At 44.4% G+C, this 22,012-nt stretch overlaps 1 protein-coding gene across 3 annotated transcripts in view; it reads right to left on the bottom strand.

Annotated features, from left to right (window-relative positions):
* The window catches only part of LOC138654579 (uncharacterized), an 89,240-nt gene that overhangs the window by 56,920 nt on the left and 10,308 nt on the right, over nt 1–22,012 (bottom strand). The window contains exon 1 of one of the 3 annotated variants that reach the window (XM_069743475.1): nt 2,995–3,143. The exons of the other annotated variants lie outside the window; for them this stretch is intronic. Coding sequence (XP_069599576.1) covers nt 2,995–3,113 — 119 coding nt within the window. The 5' untranslated portion in view covers nt 3,114–3,143. Of the gene's footprint in view, nt 1–2,994; nt 3,144–22,012 lie in introns of those variants that run through there. 3 annotated transcript variants of the gene reach the window in all.

Here is a 22,012-nt window from a genome sequence, read left to right as displayed (position 1 = left end):
TCATAACCCTTAATGATCGGTACCATGTGACCGCTGAAGACAGGACGCGCTGACGGAGCTGAGACGCAGTTGCAGCCACCGCTGGAGGAAGTGAGTATTACGTCTTCAGGGAGGGAGGGAGGGGGGCAGGAAGGAGGGAGGGAGGAGTGGGGGCGGAAACTTAACCCCGGAGTTTTATAAAAAAAAAAAAAAAAAAAGAAAGAACCTAGCTCAAGGGCGCCCCCCCGCATCCCGCCGCCCTAGGCACGTGCCCTCAAGTGCCTAGTGGCAAATACGGCCCTGCTTCTCACACTATGAGAAACTATCCCAATCCCTCTCACTTAAAACCTGTGCAACTGACTCCCACCCCCCTGCTTCCTCTCTCTGGGGCACTTTGGAATGCCCGCTCTGTCTGCAACTGTCTCCACATGATCCACGATCTCTTTACTTCCCGCAACCTTTCCTTCCTGGCTCTCACTGAGACCTGGCTGACCTCCCCTGACACTGCCTCCCCTGCTGCACTGAGTTACGATGGCCTCCACTTTACCCACACTTCTCGCTCTGGCAACAGACATGGCGGAGGAGTCGGTTTTTTCCTTTTCCCCCTCACTCGACTTTCCCCTCTCCAGTCCATCCTTTATGCAGCAGCCAGGGTCGTCCATCTGGCTAATCGTTACTCGGACGCGTCCGCTCTTCGCCAGTCGTTACACTGGCTACCCATTCATTACAGCATACAATTCAAAGTACTTGTTCTCACCAACAAAGCTCTGCACAGTGCGGCACTCCCATACATCTCCTCCCTCATTTCTGTCTATCAGCCTAACAGACCACTGCGCTCTGCAAATGACTTTTCGATTAACCTCTGCACTTATCCGTACCGCCCACTTCCGACTCCAAGACTTCTCCCGTGCTGCGCCAATCCTCTGGAATGCTCTACCCCAAGATATTAGGACCATCCATAATTTGCATAGTTTTAGGCGCTCGCTCAAAACACATTTGCTCAGAGCGGCCTATCACGTTCACTAATCAAAGTCATTTTATGTTTGTGTGTAGCCCATTCACTATCCCCATCTATTCCCCAACCCCTGAAGTTGGCTGGACCATGATTGTAAATACATAATTGTAAATACACACCTGTACTTTGCATCTCCCCCACCTCATTGTAGATTGTAAGCTCTCACGAGCAGGGTCTTCTTATTTTGCTTTTATTATTGTATTGTTAACGTTGTTACTTATGACTTTTGTGTTTGAAACTGTTAAACTGTAAAGCGCTGCAGAATATGTTGGCGCTATATAAATAAAGATTATTATTATTATTCTAAAAACTGCTACTTCAACCCTATCCAACCCCCACCCTCCCTTATCCTCCCTTCTTTCGAGGTTCACTCTGTCCATATCTACTCTCCTTCTAATCTCCAAATGGCTGTCACATACCGACCACCGGGCTCAGCCACTGCCTTCATTGACCAATTTTCCACCTGGCTTCTTCACTTTCTCTCTGCTGACATCTCCACCATCATAATGGGTGACTTTAATATCCCTACCCGCCAACCAGCAGCCTCCAAGCTCCTGGCCCTTACCTCATCCTTTGGACTTACTCAGTGGTCCTCCACAGCCACCCACAGACGGACATTCCCTAGACCTCATCTTCACCCGCCTCTGTTCCCTATCTAATCTCACAACCTCTCCCTTCCCCTTATCTGACCACCATCTACTCACCTTCTCATCCTTGTCCTCCTCACCTGCCCCCCCCATGTCCAGCCAGCAGCACATCCTCGCAGAAACCTTGCACACCTAGACATTCAGACTCTCAGACTCTCTTCTACCCCTGTCCTCCATATCTTCACTCCACGACACGGATAGCGCCACCGCTTTCTATAACTTCACCCTCGCATCAGCCATAGACTCAGTCGCCCCTCTCATGCATGGCAAAGTGCGACAAATCAATAGGCAACCCTGGCATAATAACCTCACCAAAAACACGCCTGCCAGACAACTTCACCACTTTCAAACAAGCTACACTTGCCTTCAAACTAGCCCTCACTTCTGCTAAACAGACCTATTTCACTAACCTTGTATCTTCACTATCCTACAACCCAAAACAACTGTTCAGCACATTTAACTCCTCCGCCCATCACTGCCACCTCCAACTCCCCTAATCTCTTCTGAGGACTTTGCCACCTACTTCAAAAACAAGATCGACAAAACAAGGCAAACCTTTACTTTTCCACCACCCCATATACCAGACCTCTGCCCTTCCCCAATAACTTCCCTCTCCAACAAAACTGAAGCAGAACTTACTCGCCTCCTTTCCAAATCACACCTCACCACATGTGCACTTGACCCCATCCCTTCCCACTTGCTCCCCAACCTCACTAACACACTCATTCCAGCCCTGACCCATCTCTTCAACCTATCGCTATCTTCTGGTACTTTCCCCTCTGCCTTCAAACATGCCACCATCATACCCATCCTCAAACAAGCTAACCTTGACCCAACTGCTATGCCCAGCTATCGCCCCATATCACTGCTCCCGTTTGCTTCCAAACTCCTTGAGCAGCATGTCCATGGTCAGCTTTCCTCCCACCTCTCATCTAACTCTCTCCTTGACAACCTCCAATCTGGCTTCCGCCCCCACCACTCCACCGAAACTGCTCTGACCAAAATCACTAATGACTTACTCACAGCCAAAGCTAACAGACAGTTCTCCATCCTCTTCCTTCTCGATCTGTCCTCTGCTTTCGACACAGTCAATCACCTCCTACTACTACAGATTCTTTCTTCCCTCGGCATCAAAGACCTTGCCCTATCCTGGATTGCCTCATACCTTTCCGACCGCACATTTAGCATTTCCCACGCACACACAACTTCCTCACCCGCCCCCTCTCTGTTGGAGTCCCTCAAGGCTCTGTCCTAGGGCCTCTACTTTTTTCCATCTATACCCTTGGCCTAGGACAACTCATAAAATCCCATGGCTTTCAGTACCACCTATATGCAGACGACACTCAGATCTACCTCTCTGGCTCAGATGTCGCCTCTCTTCTGTCCAGAATCCCGGAGTGTCTGTCAGCCATATCCTCCTTCTTCAACTCTCGCTTCCTAAAACTCAATGTAGACAAAACCAAACTCATCATCTTTCCCCCATCTCGCGTATCTCCCCTACCTGAACTATCTATTATAGTAAACGGCATCACGCTCTCTCCCGCACCTGAAATCTGCTGCCTCGGCGTAACTCTCGATTCTGCCCTGTCCTTCAAACCGCACGTCCAAACCTTTGCCACCTCCTGTCGCCTCCAACTCAAAAATATTGCCAGAATCCGTCCCTTCCTCAGCCCGCAATCTACTAAAACTCTTGTGCATGCCCTCATCATCTGCCGCCTCGATTACTGCAACACTCTCCTCTGTGGCCTCCCCGCTAACTCCCTTGCACCACTACAGTCTGTCCTCAACTCTGCTGCTCGGCTAATCCACCTCTGTCCTCGCTAATCCCCTGCAAATCCCTCCAATGGCTCCCAATTCCCCAACGAATCCAGTTCAAACTACTAACACTGATCTACAAAGCCATCCACAACCTGTCCCCTCCCTATATCTCCCACTATCTTCCCTCACGTAATCTTCGATCCTCCCATGACCTCCTTCTCTCCTCCACACTTATTCGTTCCTCACACAACCGCCTCCAAGATTTCTCCCGAATATCCCCCATCCTCTGGAATTCCACGCCTCAACACGTCCGATTATCCATCACCTTCAGATCCTTTAGACGGAACCTGAAAACCCATCTCTTCAGGAAAGCCTACAGCCTGCAATAACCATTCTGCTGCCACACCAACCGCCCGAGCTGCCGCCATGTCACCGACCACCCGAGCTGCCGCCGCGTCACCGACCACCCAAGCTGCCGCAACGTCACCGACCACCCGAGCTGCCGCCACGTCACCGACCACCCGAGCTGCCGCCACGTCACCGACCACCCATCTCACCACCACTAGTGCTGCAGCACACCAACCTCCTGTCTCTTCCCCACTATCCTGAAGAATGTAAGTCCGCAAGGACAGGGTCCTCTCCCCTCTGTACCAGTTTGTCACTGTAAATTTGTTTACTGTTAACGATATCAATAACCCTGTATGTAACCCCTTTTCACATGTACAGCACCATGGAATTAATGGTGCTATATAAATAAATAATAATAATAATAATATGGCAGTGGGGTCAGAGACAATACAGAAATATGGCTGTGGGGTCAGAGACAATACAGTAATATGGCTGTGGGGTCAGAGAGACAATACAGTAATATGGCTGTGGGGTCAGAGACAATACAGTAATATGGCTGTGGAGTCAGAGACAATCCAGTAATATGGCTGTGGAGTCAGAGACAATACAGTAATATGGCTGTGGGGTCAGAGACAATACAGTAATATGGCTGTGGGGTCAGAGAGATAATACAGTAATATGGCTGTGGGGTCAGAGATAATACAGTAATATAGCTGTGGGGTCAGAGATAATACAGTAATATGGCTGTGGGGTCAGAGACACAATACAGTAATATGGCTGTGGGGTCAGAGACAATACAGTAATATTGCTGTGGGGTCAGAGACAATACAGTAATATGGCTGTGGGGTCAGAGATAATACAGTAATACGGCTGTGGGGTCAGAGATAATATAGTAATACGGCTGTGGGGTCAGAGATAATACAGTAATATGGCTGTGGGGTCAGAGATAATACAGTAATATGGCTGTGGGGTCAGAGACAATACAGTAATATGGCTGTGGGGTCAGAGACAATACAGTAATATGGCTGTGGGGTCAGAGACAATACAGTAATATGGCTGTGGGGTCAGAGATAATACAGTAATATGGCTGTGGGGTCAGAGATAATACAGTAATATGGCTGTGGGGTCAGAGACAATACAGTAATATGGCTGTGGGGTCAGAGATAATACAGTAATATGGCTGTGGGGTCAGAGACAATACAGTAACATGGCTGTGGGGTCAGAGACAATACAGTAATATGGCTGTGGGGTCAGAGATAATACAGTAATATGGCTGTGGGGTCAGAGACAATACAGTAATATGGCTGTGGGGTCAGAGATAATACAGTAATATGGCTGTGGGGTCAGAGATAATAGAGTAATATGGCTGTGGGGTCAGATAATACAGTAATATGGCTGTGGGGTCAGACAATACAGTAATATGGCTGTGGGGTCAGAGATAATACAGTAATATGGCTGTGGGGTCAGAGATAATAGAGTAATATGGCTGTGGGGTCAGATAATACAGTAATATGGCTGTGGGGTCAGAGACAATACAGTAATATGGCTGTGGGGTCAGAGACAATACAGTAATATGGCTGTGGGGTCAGAGATAATACAGTAATATGGCTGTGTGGTCAGATAATACAGTAATATGGCTGTGGGGTCAGAGACAATACAGTAATATGGCTGTGGGGTCAGAGATAATACAGTAATATGGCTGTGGGGTCAGAGATAATAGAGTAATATGGCTGTGGGGTCAGATAATACAGTAATATGGCTGTGGAGTCAGACAATACAGTAATATGGCTGTGCGGTCAGAGACAATACAGTAATATGGCTGTGGGGTCAGAGATAATACAGTAATATGGCTGTGTGGTCAGATAATACAGTAATATGGCTGTGGGGTCAGAGACAATACAGTAATATGGCTGTGGGGTCAGAGATAATACAGTAATATGGCTGTGGGGTCAGATAATACAGTAATATGGCTGTGGGGTCAGATAATACAGTAATATGGCTGTGGGGTCAGATAATACAGTAATATGGCTGTGGGGTCAGATAATACAGTAATATGGCTGTGGGGTCAGATAACAAAGTAATATGGCTGTGGGGTCAGATAATACAGTAATATGGCTGTGGGGTCAGATAATAAAGTAATATGGCTGTGGGGTCAGAGATAATAGAGTAATATGGCTGTGGAGTCAGACAATACAGTAATATGGCTGTGGGGTCAGAGACAATACAGTAATATGGCTGTGGAGTCAGACAATACAGTAATATGGCTGTGGGGTCAGAGACAATACAGTAATATGGCTGTGGGGTCAGAGATAATACAGTAATATGGCTGTGTGGTCAGATAATACAGTAATATGGCTGTGTGGTCAGATAATACAGTAATATGGCTGTGGGGTCAGATAATACAGTAATATGGCTGTGGGGTCAGATAATACAGTAATATGGCTGTGGGGTCAGATAATACAGTAATATGGCTGTGGGGTCAGAGATAATACAGTAATATGGCTGTGGGGTCAGAGATAATACAGTAATATGGCTGTGGGGTCAGAGACAATACAGTAATATGGCTGTGGGGTCAGAGATAATACAGTAATATGGCTGTGGGGTCAGAGACAATACAGTAATATGGCTGTGGGGTCAGAGACAATACAGTAATATGGCTGTGGGGTCAGAGATAATACAGTAATATGGCTGTGGGGTCAGAGACAATACAGTAATATGGCTGTGGGGTCAGAGATAATACAGTAATATGGCTGTGGGGTCAGAGATAATAGAGTAATATGGCTGTGGGGTCAGATAATACAGTAATATGGCTGTGGGGTCAGACAATACAGTAATATGGCTGTGGGGTCAGAGATAATACAGTAATATGGCTGTGGGGTCAGAGATAATAGAGTAATATGGCTGTGGGGTCAGATAATACAGTAATATGGCTGTGGGGTCAGAGATAATACAGTAATATGGCTGTGGGGTCAGAGATAATAGAGTAATATGGCTGTGGGGTCAGATAATACAGTAATATGGCTGTGGGGTCAGAGACAATACAGTAATATGGCTGTGGGGTCAGAGACAATACAGTAATATGGCTGTGGGGTCAGAGATAATACAGTAATATGGCTGTGTGGTCAGATAATACAGTAATATGGCTGTGGGGTCAGAGACAATACAGTAATATGGCTGTGGGGTCAGAGATAATACAGTAATATGGCTGTGGGGTCAGAGATAATAGAGTAATATGGCTGTGGGGTCAGATAATACAGTAATATGGCTGTGGAGTCAGACAATACAGTAATATGGCTGTGCGGTCAGAGACAATACAGTAATATGGCTGTGGGGTCAGAGATAATACAGTAATATGGCTGTGTGGTCAGATAATACAGTAATATGGCTGTGGGGTCAGAGACAATACAGTAATATGGCTGTGGGGTCAGAGATAATACAGTAATATGGCTGTGGGGTCAGATAATACAGTAATATGGCTGTGGGGTCAGATAATACAGTAATATGGCTGTGGGGTCAGATAATACAGTAATATGGCTGTGGGGTCAGATAATACAGTAATATGGCTGTGGGGTCAGATAACAAAGTAATATGGCTGTGGGGTCAGATAATACAGTAATATGGCTGTGGGGTCAGATAATAAAGTAATATGGCTGTGGGGTCAGAGATAATACAGTAATATGGCTGTGGAGTCAGACAATACAGTAATATGGCTGTGGGGTCAGAGACAATACAGTAATATGGCTGTGGGGTCAGAGATAATACAGTAATATGGCTGTGTGGTCAGATAATACAGTAATATGGCTGTGGGGTCAGATAATACAGTAATATGGCTGTGGGGTCAGATAATACAGTAATATGGCTGTGGGGTCAGGTAATACAGTAATATGGCTGTGGGGTCAGATAGTACAGTAATATGGCTGTGGGGTCAGATAATACAGTAATATGGCTGTGGGGTCAGAGATAATACAGTAATATAGCTGTGGGGTCAGATAATACAGTAATATGGCTGTGTGGTCAGATAATACAGTAATATGGCTGTGGGGTCAGATAATACAGTAATATGGCTGTGGGGTCAGATAATACAGTAATATGGCTGTGGGGTCAGATAATACAGTAATATGGCTGTGGGGTCAGATAATACAGTAATATGGCTGTGGGGTCAGATAATACAGTAATATGGCTGTGAGGTCAGATAATACAGTAATATGGCTGTGGGGTCAGAGATAATACAGTAATATGGCTGTGGGGTCAGATAATACAGTAATATGGCTGTGGGGTCAGATAATAAAGTAATATGGCTGTGAGGTCAGATAATACAGTAATATGGCTGTGGGGTCAGAGATAATACAGTAATATGGCTGTGGCGTCAGATAATACAGTAATATGGCTGTGGGGTCAGATAATACAGTAATATGGCTGTGGGGTCAGATAATACAGTAATATGGCTGTGGGGTCAGATAACAAAGTAATATGGCTGTGGGGTCAGATAATACAGTAATATGGCTGTGTGTTGTGAATTCTGTGGCTGAATTCACTCCTGTGGTCACAAGTGGTACTGCAGCTTCTGAGCTTCCTCCCTCAGGTGTTCTGGTGAGCTCGTTAACTGCTTCATTACTTAACTCCGCCTGATGCTGCTATCCTTGCTCCTTGGCAATGTTTCAGTGTTGGATCTGAGCTTCTCCTGATTGTTCCTGTGTCCTGCTGCTCTGTATAGCTAAGTGCTTTTTGCTTTTTTTGTTGCTTTTTTTCTGTCCAGCTTGTCTTTTGTTTTGCTGGAAGCTCTGAGACGCAAAGGGTGTACCGCCGTGCCGTTAGGTCGGCACGGCGGTTTTTTTTTGCCCCTTTGCGTGGTTTTGCTTTAGGGTTTTTTGTAGACTGCAAAGTTCGCTTTACTGTCCTCGCTCTGTCCTAGAATATCGGGCCCCACTTTGCTGAATCTATTTCATCCCTACGTTTTGTCTTTTCATCTTACTCACAGTCATTATATGTGGGGGGCTGCCTTTTCCTTTGGGGAATTTCTCTGGGGCAAGTCAGGCCTATTTTTCTATCTTCAGGCTAGCTAGTTTCTTAGGCTGTGCCGAGTTGCCTAGGTAGTTGTTAGGCGCAATCCACAGCCGCTTTTAGTTGTGTTTAGGATAGGATCAGGTGTGCAGTCTACAGAGTTTCCACGTCTCAGAGCTCGTTCTTGTATTTTTGGGTATTTGTCAGATCACTGTGTGCGCTCTGATCGCTAAGCACACTGTGTTTCTGGATTGCCTTCATAACACCTGTCATTAGCAAACATAACAGTACAAGGAGCCTCACTAATGATTCTCAATAGAGGGAAAGAAAAAGTTCTGACATCATTTTTTTTTTTTTTTCTGCTCTGTGTTCACTTTTTTTTTTTTCCCCTAGACATTTGGGTGATTCTGGACACAGGTGTGGAGATGGATATTCAGGGTCTGTGCTCTTCAATGGATAATCTCGTTATAAATGTACAAAAAATTCAAGATACTATTGAGCAGAAATCTATGTTAGAACCAAGAATTCCTATTCCTGATTTGTTTTTTGGAGATAGAACTAAGTTTCTAAGTTTCAAAAATAATTGTAAGCTATTTCTGGCCTTGAAACGTCATTCTTCTGGTAATCCTATTCAACAGGTTTTGATTATTATTTCTTTTTTGCGCGGCGACCCTCAAGACTGGGCATTTTCTCTTGCGCCAGGAGACCCTGCATTGAGTAGTGTCGATGCGTTTTTCCTGGCGCTCGGATTGCTGTACGATGAGCCTAATTCAGTGGATCAGGCTGAGAAAAATTTGCTGGCTTTGTGCCAGGGTCAGGATGATATAGAAGTATATTGTCAGAAATTTAGGAAATGGTCAGTACTCACTCAGTGGAATGAATCTGCGCTGGCAGCTTTGTTCAGAAAGGGTCTCTCTGAGGCTCTTAAGGATGTCATGGTGGGATTTCCTATGCCTGCTGGTTTGAATGAGTCTTTGTCTTTGGCCATTCAGATCGGTCGACGCTTGCGCGAGCGTAAATCTGTGCACCATTTGGCGGTACTGCCTGAGGTTAAACCTGAGCCTATGCAGTGCGATAGGACTATGACTAGAGTTGAACGGCAGGAATACAGACGTCTGAATGGTCTGTGTTTCTACTGTGGTGATTCCACTCATGCGATTTCTGATTGTCCTAAGCGCACTAAGCGGTCCGCTAGGTCTGCCGTCATTGGTACTGTACAGTCCAAATTCCTTCTGTCCATTACCTTGATATGCTCTTTGTCGTCGTTTTCTGTCATGGCGTTTGTGGATTCGGGCGCTGCCCTGAATCTGATGGATTTGGATTATGCTAAACGTTGTGGGTTTTTCTTGGAGCCTTTGCGGTGTCCTATTCCATTGAGAGGAATTGATGCTACACCTTTGGCCAAGAATAAACCTCAATACTGGGCCCAGCTGACCATGTGCATGGCTCCTGCACATCAGGAAGTTATTCGCTTTCTGGTGTTGCATAATCTGCATGATGTGGTCGTGTTGGGGTTGCCATGGCTACAAACCCATAATCCAGTATTGGATTGGAATTCCATGTCGGTATCCAGCTGGGGTTGTCAGGGGGTACATGGTGATGTTCCATTTTTGTCGATTTCGTCATCCACCCCTTCTGAGGTCCCAGAGTTCTTGTCTGATTATCAGGATGTATTTGAAGAGCCCAAGTCCGATGCTCTACCTCCGCATAGGGATTGTGATTGTGCTATCAATTTGATTCCTGGTAGTAAATTCCCTAAAGGTCGATTATTTAATTTATCCGTGCCCGAACACGCCGCTATGCGCAGTTATGTGAAGGAATCCCTGGAGAAGGGACATATTCACCCATCGTCATCACCACTGGGAGCAGGGTTCTTCTTTGTAGCCAAGAAGGATGGTTCGCTGAGACCGTGTATTGATTACCGCCTTCTTAATAAGATCACTGTTAAATTTCAGTATCCCTTGCCATTGTTATCTGACTTGTTTGCTCGGATTAAGGGGGCTAGTTGGTTCACTAAGATAGATCTTCGTGGTGCGTATAATCTGGTGAGAATCAGGCAAGGAGATGAATGGAAAACTGCATTCAATACGCCCGAGGGTCATTTTGAGTATCTAGTGATGCCGTTCGGACTTGCCAATGCTCCATCTGTGTTTCAGTCTTTTATGCATGACATCTTCCGTGAGTATCTGGATAAATTCCTGATTGTTTACTTGGATGACATTTTGATCTTCTCAGATGATTGGGAGTCTCATGTGAAGCAGGTCAGAATGGTTTTTCAGGTCCTGCGTGCTAACTCTTTGTTTGTGAAGGGATCAAAGTGTCTCTTCGGTGTGCAGAAAGTTTCATTTTTGGGGTTCATCTTTACCCCTTCTACTATCGAGATGGATCCAGTTAAGGTCCAAGCCATCCAGGATTGGATTCAGCCGACATCTCTGAAAAGTCTGCAAAAGTTCCTGGGCTTTGCTAATTTTTATCGTCGCTTCATCTGTAATTTTTCTAGCATTGCCAAACCATTGACCGATTTGACCAAGAAGGGTGCTGATTTGGTTAATTGGTCTTCTGCTGCTGTGGAAGCTTTTCAGGAGTTGAAGCGTCGTTTTTGTTCTGCCCCTGTGTTGTGTCAGCCAGATGTTTCTCTTCCGTTCCAGGTCGAGGTTGATGCTTCTGAGATTGGAGCAGGGGCGGTTTTGTCACAGAGAGGTTCTGATTGCTCAGTGATGAAACCATGTGCTTTCTTTTCCAGGAAGTTTTCGCCCGCTGAGCGTAATTATGATGTGGGCAATCGAGAGTTGCTGGCCATGAAGTGGGCATTCGAGGAGTGGCGTCATTGGCTTGAAGGAGCTAAGCATCGCGTGGTGGTATTGACTGATCATAAGAACTTGACTTATCTCGAGTCTGCCAAGCGCTTGAATCCTAGACAGGCCCGTTGGTCGTTATTTTTTGCCCGCTTCGACTTTGTGATTTCGTACCTTCCGGGCTCTAAAAATGTGAAGGCGGATGCTCTGTCTAGGAGTTTTGTGCCCGACTCTCCGGGTTTATCTGAGCCAGCGGGTATCCTCAAGGAAGGAGTCATTGTGTCTGCCATCTCTCCTGATTTGCGGCGGGTGCTGCAAAAATTTCAGGCGAATAAACCTGATCGTTGTCCAGCAGAGAAACTGTTCGTCCCTGATAGGTGGACTAATAAACTTATCTCTGAACTTCATTGTTCGGTGTTGGCTGGTCATCCTGGAATCTTTGGTACCAGAGAGTTAGTGGCTAGATCCTTCTGGTGGCCATCTCTGTCACGGGATGTACGTACTTTTGTGCAGTCCTGTGGGATTTGTGCTAGGGCTAAGCCCTGCTGTTCTCGTGCCAGTGGGTTGCTTTTGCCCTTGCCGGTCCCAAAGAGGCCTTGGACACATATTTCGATGGATTTCATTTCTGACCTTCCCGTTTCTCAAAAGATGTCAGTCATTTGGGTGGTCTGTGATCGCTTTTCTAAAATGGTCCATCTGGTGCCCTTGGCTAAATTGCCTTCCTCCTCTGATTTGGTACCTTTGTTCTTTCAGCATGTGGTTCGGTTGCATGGCATTCCTGAGAATATTGTTTCTGACAGAGGTTCCCAGTTTGTTTCAAGGTTTTGGCGAGCCTTTTGTGGTAGGATGGGCATTGACCTATCCTTTTCCTCGGCTTTCCATCCTCAGACTAATGGCCAGACCGAACGAACCAATCAGACCTTGGAAACATATCTGAGATGTTTTGTTTCTGCAGACCAGGATGATTGGGTGTCCTTTTTGCCGTTGGCTGAGTTCGCCCTTAATAATCGGGCCAGCTCGGCTACCTTGGTTTCTCCATTTTTTTGCAATTCTGGGTTCCATCCTCGTTTCTCTTCAGGACAGGTTGAGTCTTCGGACTGTCCTGGTGTGGATTCTGTGGTGGATAGGTTGCAGCAGATCTGGACTCAGGTAGTGGACAATTTGATCTTGTCCCAGGAGAAAGCTCAACTTTTCGCTAATCGCAGACGCCGTGTGGGTCCCCGACTTCGTGTTGGGGATCTGGTTTGGTTATCTTCTCGTCATATTCCTATGAAGGTTTCCTCTCCTAAATTTAAACCTCGTTTTATTGGTCCGTATAGGATTTCTGAGGTTCTCAATCCTGTGTCTTTTCGTTTGACCCTCCCAGACTCCTTTTCCATACATAATGTATTCCATAGGTCGTTGTTGCGGAGATACGTGGCACCTATGGTTCCATCTGTTGAGCCTCCTTCCCCCGGTTTTGGTGGAGGGGGAATTGGAGTATATTGTGGAGAAGATTTTGGATTCTCGTGTTTCTAGACGGAAACTCCAGTATCTGGTTAAATGGAAGGGTTATGCTCAGGAAGATAATTCCTGGGTTTTTGCCTCTGATGTTCATGCTTCCGATCCTGTTCGTGCCTTTCATGCGGCTCATCCTGGTCGGCCTGGGGGCTCTGGTGAGGGTTCGGTGACCCCTCCTCAAGGGGGGGGGTACTGTTGTGAATTCTGTGGCTGAATTCACTCCTGTGGTCACAAGTGGTACTGCAGCTTCTGAGCTTCCTCCCTCAGGTGTTCTGGTGAGCTCGTTAACTGCTTCATTACTTAACTCCGCCTGATGCTGCTATCCTTGCTCCTTGTCAATGTTTCAGTGTTGGATCTGAGCTTCTCCTGATTGTTCCTGTGTCCTGCTGCTCTGTATAGCTAAGTGCTTTTTGCTTTTTTTGTTGCTTTTTTTCTGTCCAGCTTGTCTTTTGTTTTGCTGGAAGCTCTGAGACGCAAAGGGTGTACCGCCGTGCCGTTAGTTCGGCACGGTGGGTTTTTTTTGCCCCTTTGCGTGGTTTTGCTTTAGGGTTTTTTGTAGACTGCAAAGTTTGCTTTACTGTCCTCGCTCTGTCCTAGAATATCGGGCCCCACTTTGCTGAATCTATTTCATCCCTACGTTTTGTCTTTTCATCTTACTCAGTCATTATATGTGGGGGGCTGCCTTTTCCTTTGGGGAATTTCTCTGGGGCAAGTCAGGCCTATTTTTCTATCTTCAGGCTAGCTAGTTTCTTAGGCTGTGCCGAGTTGCCTAGGTAGTTGTTAGGCGCAATCCACAGCCGCTTTTAGTTGTGTTTAGGATAGGATCAGGTGTGCAGTCTACAGAGTTTCCACGTCTCAGAGCTCGTTCTTGTATTTTTGGGTATTTGTCAGATCACTGTGTGCGCTCTGATCGCTAAGCACACTGTGTTTCTGGATTGCCTTCATAACACCTGTCATTAGCAAACATAACAGCTGTGGGGTCAGATAATACAGTAATATGGCTGTGGGGTCAGAGACAATACAGTAACATGGCTGTGGGGTCAGAGACAATACAGTAATATGGCTGTGGGGTCAGAGATAATACAGTAATATGGCTGTGGGGTCAGATAATACAGTAATATGGCTGTGAGGTCAGATAATACAGTAATATGGCTGTGAGGTCAGATAATACAGTAATATGGCTGTGGGGTCAGATAATACAGTAATATGGCTGTGGGGTCAGATAATACAGTAATATGGCTGTGGGGTCAGATAATACAGTAATATGGCTGTGGGGTCAGATAATACAGTAATATGGCTGTGGGGTCAGAGATAATACAGTAATATGGCTGTGGGGTCAGATAATACAGTAATATGGCTGTGGGGTCAGATAATACAGTAATATGGCTGTGGGGTCAGATAATAAAGTAATATGGCTGTGGGGTCAGAGACAATACAGTAATATGGCTGTGGGGTCAGATAATACAGTAATATGGCTGTGGGGTCAGATAATACAGTATTATGGCTGTGAGGTCAGATAATACAGTAATATGGCTGTGGGGTCAGATAATACAGTAATATGGCTGTGGGGTCAGATAATACAGTAATATGGCTGTGGGGTCAGATAATACAGTAATATGGCTGTGGGGTCAGAGATAATACAGTAATATGGCTGTGGGGTCAGATAATACAGTAATATGGCTGTGGGGTCAGAGATAATACAGTAATATGGCTGTGGGGTCAGATAATACAGTAATATGGCTGTGGGGTCAGATAATACAGTAATATGGCTGTGGGGTCAGATAATACAGTAATATGGCTGTGGGGTCAGATAATACAGTAATATGGCTGTGGGGTCAGATAATACAGTAATATGGCTGTGGGGTCAGATAATACAGTAATATGGCTGTGGGGTCAGATAATACAGTAATATGGCTGTGGGGTCAGATAATACAGTAATATGGCTGTGGGGTCAGATAATACAGTAATATGGCTGTGGGGTCAGATAATACAGTAATATGGCTGTGGGGTCAGATAATACAGTAATATGGCTGTGGGGTCAGATAATACAGTAATATGGCTGTGAGGTCAGATAATACAGTAATATGGCTGTGGGGTCAGAGATAATACAGTAATATGGCTGTGGGGTCAGAGATAATACAGTAATATGGCTGTGGGGTCAGATAATACAGTAATATGGCTGTGGGGTCAGATAATACAGTAATATGGCTGTGGGGTCAGATAATACAGTAATATGGCTGTGGGGTCAGATAATACAGTAATATGGCTGTGGGGTCAGATAATACAGTAATATGGCTGTGGGGTCAGATAATACAGTAATATGGCTGTGGGGTCAGATAATACAGTAATATGGCTGTGGGGTCAGATAATACAGTAATATGGCTGTGGGGTCAGATAATACAGTAATATGGCTGTGGGGTCAGATAATACAGTAATATGGCTGTGGGGTCAGATAATACAGTAATATGGCTGTGGGGTCAGATAATACAGTAATATGGCTGTGGGGTCAGATAATACAGTAATATGGCTGTGAGGTCAGATAATACAGTAATATGGCTGTGGGGTCAGATAATACAGTAATATGGCTGTGGGGTCAGATAATACAGTAATATGGCTGTGGGGTCAGATAATACAGTAATATGGCTGTGGGGTCAGATAATACAGTAATATGGCTGTGGGGTCAGATAATACAGTAATATGGCTGTGGGGTCAGATAATACAGTAATATGGCTGTGGGGTCAGATAATACAGTAATATGGCTGTGGGGTCAGATAATACAGTAATATGGCTGTGGGGTCAGATAATACAGTAATATGGCTGTGGGGTCAGATAATACAGTAATATGGCTGTGGGGTCAGATAATACAGTAATATGGCTGTGGGGTCAGATAATACAGTAATATGGCTGTGGGGTCAGATAATACAGTAATATGGCTGTGAGGTCAGATAATACAGTAATATGGCTGTGGGGTCAGATAATACAGTAATATGGCTGTGGGGTCAGATAATACAGTAATATGGCTGTGAGGTCAGATAATACAGTAATATGGCTGTGGGGTCAGATAATACAGTAATATGGCTGTGGGGTCAGATAATACAGTAATATGGCTGTGGGGTCAGATAATACAGTAATATGGCTGTGAGGTCAGATAATACAGTAATATGGCTGTGGGGTCAGAGATAATACAGTAATATGGCTGTGGGGTCAGAGATAATACAGTAATATGGCTGTGGGGTCAGATAATACAGTAATATGGCTGTGGGGTCAGATAATACAGTAATATGGCTGTGGGGTCAGAGATAATACAGTAATATGGCTGTGGGGTCAGATAATACAGTAATATGGCTGTGAGGTCAGATAATACAGTAATATGGCTGTGGGGTCAGATAATACAGTAATATGGCTGTGGGGTCAGAGATAATACAGTAATATGGCTGTGGGGTCAGATAATACAATAATATGGCTGTGAGGTCAGAGATAATACAGTAATATGGCTGTGGGGTCAGAGATAATACAGTAATATGGCTGTGGGGTCAGATAATACAGTAATATGGCTGTGGGGTCAGATAATACAGTAATATGGCTGTGGGGTCAGAGATAATACAGTAATATGGCTGTGGGGTCAGATAATACAGTAATATGGCTGTGGGGTCAGAGATAATACAGTAATATGGCTGTGGGGTCAGATAATACAGTAATATGGCTGTGGGGTCAGATAATACAGTAATATGGCTGTGGGGTCAGAGATAATACAGTAATATGGCTGTGGGGTCAGATAATACAGTAATATGGCTGTGGGGTCAGATAATACAGTAATATGGCTGTGGGGTCAGATAATACAGTAATATGGCTGTGGGGTCAGATAATACAGTAATATGGCTGTGAGGTCAGAGATAATACAGTAATATGGCTGTGGGGTCAGAGATAATACAGTAATATGGCTGTGGGGTCAGATAATACAGTAATATGGCTGTGGGGTCAGATAATACAGTAATATGGCTGTGGGGTCAGAGATAATACAGTAATATGGCTGTGGGGTCAGATAATACAGTAATATGGCTGTGGGGTCAGATAATACAGTAATATGGCTGTGGGGTCAGAGATAATACAGTAATATGGCTGTGGGGTCAGATAATACAGTAATATGGCTGTGGGGTCAGATAATACAGTAATATGGCTGTGGGGTCAGAGACAATACAGTAATATGGCTGTGGGGTCAGATAATACAGTAATATGGCTGTGGGGTCAGATAATACAGTAATATGGCTGTGGGGTCAGAGATAATACAGTAATATGGCTGTGGGGTCAGATAATACAGTAATATGGCTGTGAGGTCAGAGATAATACAGTAATATGGCTGTGGGGTCAGAGATAATACAGTAATATGGCTGTGGGGTCAGATAATACAGTAATATGGCTGTGGGGTCAGATAATACAGTAATATGGCTGTGGGGTCAGATAATACAGTAATATGGCTGTGAGGTCAGATAATACAGTAATATGGCTGTGGGGTCAGATAATACAGTAATATGGCTGTGGGGTCAGATAATACAGTAATATGGCTGTGAGGTCAGATAATACAGTAATATGGCTGTGGGGTCAGATAATACAGTAATATGGCTGTGGGGTCAGAGATAATACAGTAATATGGCTGTGGGGTCAGATAATACAGTAATATGGCTGTGAGGTCAGATAATACAGTAATATGGCTGTGGGGTCAGATAATACAGTAATATGGCTGTGGGGTCAGAGATAATACAGTAATATGGCTGTGGGGTCAGATAATACAGTAATATGGCTGTGAGGTCAGATAATACAGTAATATGGCTGTGGGGTCAGATAATACAGTAATATGGCTGTGGGGTCAGAGATAATACAGTAATATGGCTGTGGGGTCAGATAATACAGTAATATGGCTGTGGGGTCAGATAATACAGTAATATGGCTGTGGGGTCAGATAATACAGTAATATGGCTGTGAGGTCAGATAATACAGTAATATGGCTGTGGGGTCAGATAATACAGTAATATGGCTGTGGGGTCAGATAATACAGTAATATGGCTGTGGGGTCAGATAATACAGTAATATGGCTGTGGGGTCAGATAATACAGTAATATGGCTGTGGGGTCAGAGACAATACAGTAATATGGCTGTGGGGTCAGATAATACAGTAATATGGCTGTGGGGTCAGGTAATACAGTAATATGGCTGTGGGGTCAGAGATAATACAGTAATATGGCTGTGGGGTCAGATAATACAGTAATATGGCTGTGGGGTCAGAGATAATACAGTAATATGGCTGTGAGGTCAGATAATACAGTAATATGGCTGTGAGGTCAGATAATACAGTAATATGGCTGTGAGGTCAGATAATACAGTAATATGGCTGTGGGGTCAGATAATACAGTAATATGGCTGTGGGGTCAGAGACAATACAGTAATATGGCTGTGGGGTCAGATAATACAGTAATATGGCTGTGAGGTCAGATAATACAGTAATATGGCTGTGAGGTCAGAGATAATACAGTAATATGGCTGTGGGGTCAGAGATAATACAGTAATATGGCTGTGGGGTCAGATAATACAGTAATATGGCTGTGGGGTCAGAGATAATACAGTAATATGGCTGTGGGGTCAGATAATACAGTAATATGGCTGTGGGGTCAGATAATACAGTAATATGGCTGTGGGGTCAGATAATACAGTAATATGGCTGTGGGGTCAGATAATACAGTAATATGGCTGTGGGGTCAGATAATACAGTAATATGGCTGTGGGGTCAGGTAATACAGTAATATGGCTGTGGGGTCAGAGATAATACAGTAATATGGCTGTGGGGTCAGATAATACAGTAATATGGCTGTGGGGTCAGATAATACAGTAATATGGCTGTGGGGTCAGATAATACAGTAATATGGCTGTGGGGTCAGAGATAATACAGTAATATGGCTGTGGGGTCAGATAATACAGTAATATGGCTGTGGGGTCAGATAATACAGTAATATGGCTGTGGGGTCAGATAATACAGTAATATGGCTGTGGGGTCAGATAATACAGTAATATGGCTGTGGGGTCAGAGATAATACAGTAATATGGCTGTGAGGTCAGATAATACAGTAATATGGCTGTGGGGTCAGATAATACAGTAATATGGCTGTGGGGTCAGATAATACAGTAATATGGCTGTGGGGTCAGAGATAATACAGTAATATGGCTGTGGGGTCAGATAATACAGTAATATGGCTGTGGGGTCAGATAATACAGTAATATGGCTGTGGGGTCAGAGATAATACAGTAATATGGCTGTGAGGTCAGATAATACAGTAATATGGCTGTGGGGTCAGATAATACAGTAATATGGCTGTGGGGTCAGAGATAATACAGTAATATGGCTGTGGGGTCAGAGAATACAGTAATATGGCTGTGAGGTCAGATAATACAGTAATATGGCTGTGGGGTCAGATAATACAGTAATATGGCTGTGGGGTCAGATAATACAGTAATATGGCTGTGGGGTCAGATAATACAGTAATATGGCTGTGGGGTCAGAGATAATACAGTAATATGGCTGTGGGGTCAGATAATACAGTAATATGGCTGTGAGGTCAGATAATACAGTAATATGGCTGTGGGTCAGATAATACAGTAATATGGCTGTGGGGTCAGAGATAATACAGTAATATGGCTGTGGGGTCAGATAATACAGTAATATGGCTGTGGGGTCAGATAATACAGTAATATGGCTGTGGGTCAGAGATAATACAGTAATATGGCTGTGGGGTCAGATAATACAGTAATATGGCTGTGGGGTCAGATAATACAGTAATATGGCTGTGGGGTCAGAGATAATACAGTAATATGGCTGTGGGGTCAGATAATACAGTAATATGGCTGTGGGGTCAGATAATACAGTAATATGGCTGTGGGGTCAGAGATAATACAGTAATATGGCTGTGGGGTCAGATAATACAGTAATATGGCTGTGGGGTCAGATAATACAGTAATATGGCTGTGGGGTCAGAGTAATACAGTAATATGGCTGTGGGGTCAGATAATACAGTAATATGGCTGTGGGTCAGATAATACAGTAATATGGCTGTGGGGTCAGAGATAATACAGTAATATGGCTGTGGGGTCAGATAATACAGTAATATGGCTGTGGGGTCAGATAATACAGTAATATGGCTGTGGGGTCAGATAATACAGTAATATGGCTGTGGGGTCAGATAATACAGTAATATGGCTGTGGGGTCAGATAATACAGTAATATGGCTGTGGGGTCAGATAATACAGTAATATGGCTGTGGGGTCAGATAATACAGTAATATGGCTGTGGGGTCAGATAATACAGTAATATGGCTGTGGGGTCAGAGATAATACAGTAATATGGCTGTGAGGGTCAGATAATACAGTAATATGGCTGTGGGGTCAGATAATACAGTAATATGGCTGTGGGGTCAGATAATACAGTAATATGGCTTGTGGGGTCAGATAATACAGTAATATGGCTGTGGGGTCAGAGATAATACAGTAATATGGCTGTGGGGTCAGATAATACAGTAATATGGCTGTGGGGTCAGATAATACAGTAATATGGCTGTGGGGTCAGATAATACAGTAATATGGCTGTGGGGTCAGATAATACAGTAATATGGCTGTGGGGTCAGATAATACAGTAATATGGCTGTGGGGTCAGATAATACAGTAATATGGCTGTGGGGTCAGATAATACAGTAATATGGCTGTGGGGTCAGATAATACAGTAATATGGCTGTGGGGTCAGATAATACAGTAATATGGCTGTGGGGTCAGATAATACAGTAATATGGCTGTGGGGTCAGATAATACAGTAATATGGCTGTGGGGTCAGATAATACAGTAATATGGCTGTGGGGTCAGATAATACAGTAATATGGCTGTGAGGTCAGATAATACAGTAATATGGCTGTGGGGTCCAGATAATACAGTAATATGGCTGTGGGGTCAGAGATAATACAGTAATATGGCTGTGGGGTCAGATAATACAGTAATATGGCTGTGGGGTCAGATAATACAGTAATATGGCTGTGGGGTCAGAGATAATACAGTAATATGGCTGTGGGGTCAGATAATACAGTAATATGGCTGTGGGGTCAGATAATACAGTAATATGGCTGTGGGGTCAGAGATAATACAGTAATATGGCTGTGGGGTCAGATAATACAGTAATATGGCTGTGGGGTCAGATAATACAGTAATATGGCTGTGGGGTCAGAGATAATACAGTAATATGGCTGTGGGGTCAGATAATACAGTAATATGGCTGTGGGGTCAGATAATACAGTAATATGGCTGTGGGGTCAGAGATAATACAGTAATATGGCTGTGGGGTCAGATAATACAGTAATATGGCTGTGGGGTCAGATAATACAGTAATATGGCTGTGAGGTCAGAGATAATACAGTAATACTGGCTGTGGGGTCAGATAATACAGTAATATGGCTGTGGGGTCAGATAATACAGTAATATGGCTGTGGGGTCAGATAATACAGTAATATGGCTGTGAGGTCAGATAATACAGTAATATGGCTGTGTGGGTCAGATAATACAGTAATATGGCTGTGGGGTCAGAGATAATACAGTAATATGGCTGTGGGGGTCAGATAATACAGTAATATGGCTGTGGGGTCAGATAATACAGTAATATGGCTGTGGGGTCAGATAATACAGTAATATGGCTGTGGGGTCAGAGATAATACAGTAATATGGCTGTGAGGGTCAGATAATACAGTAATATGGCTGTGGGTCAGATAATACAGTAATATGGCTGTGGGGTCAGATAATACAGTAATATGGCTGTGGGGTCAGAGATAATACAGTAATATGGCTGTGGGGTCAGATAATACAGTAATATGGCTGCTGGGGTCAGATAATACAGTAATATGGCTGTGGGGTCAGATAATACAGTAATTATGGTTGTGGGGTCAGAT

The sequence above is a fragment of the Ranitomeya imitator genome, chromosome 1 (genome assembly GCF_032444005.1).
Source record: "Ranitomeya imitator isolate aRanImi1 chromosome 1, aRanImi1.pri, whole genome shotgun sequence".
NCBI lineage: Eukaryota > Metazoa > Chordata > Amphibia > Anura > Dendrobatidae > Ranitomeya > Ranitomeya imitator.
This window is presented reverse-complemented; position numbering and strand designations above follow the sequence as displayed.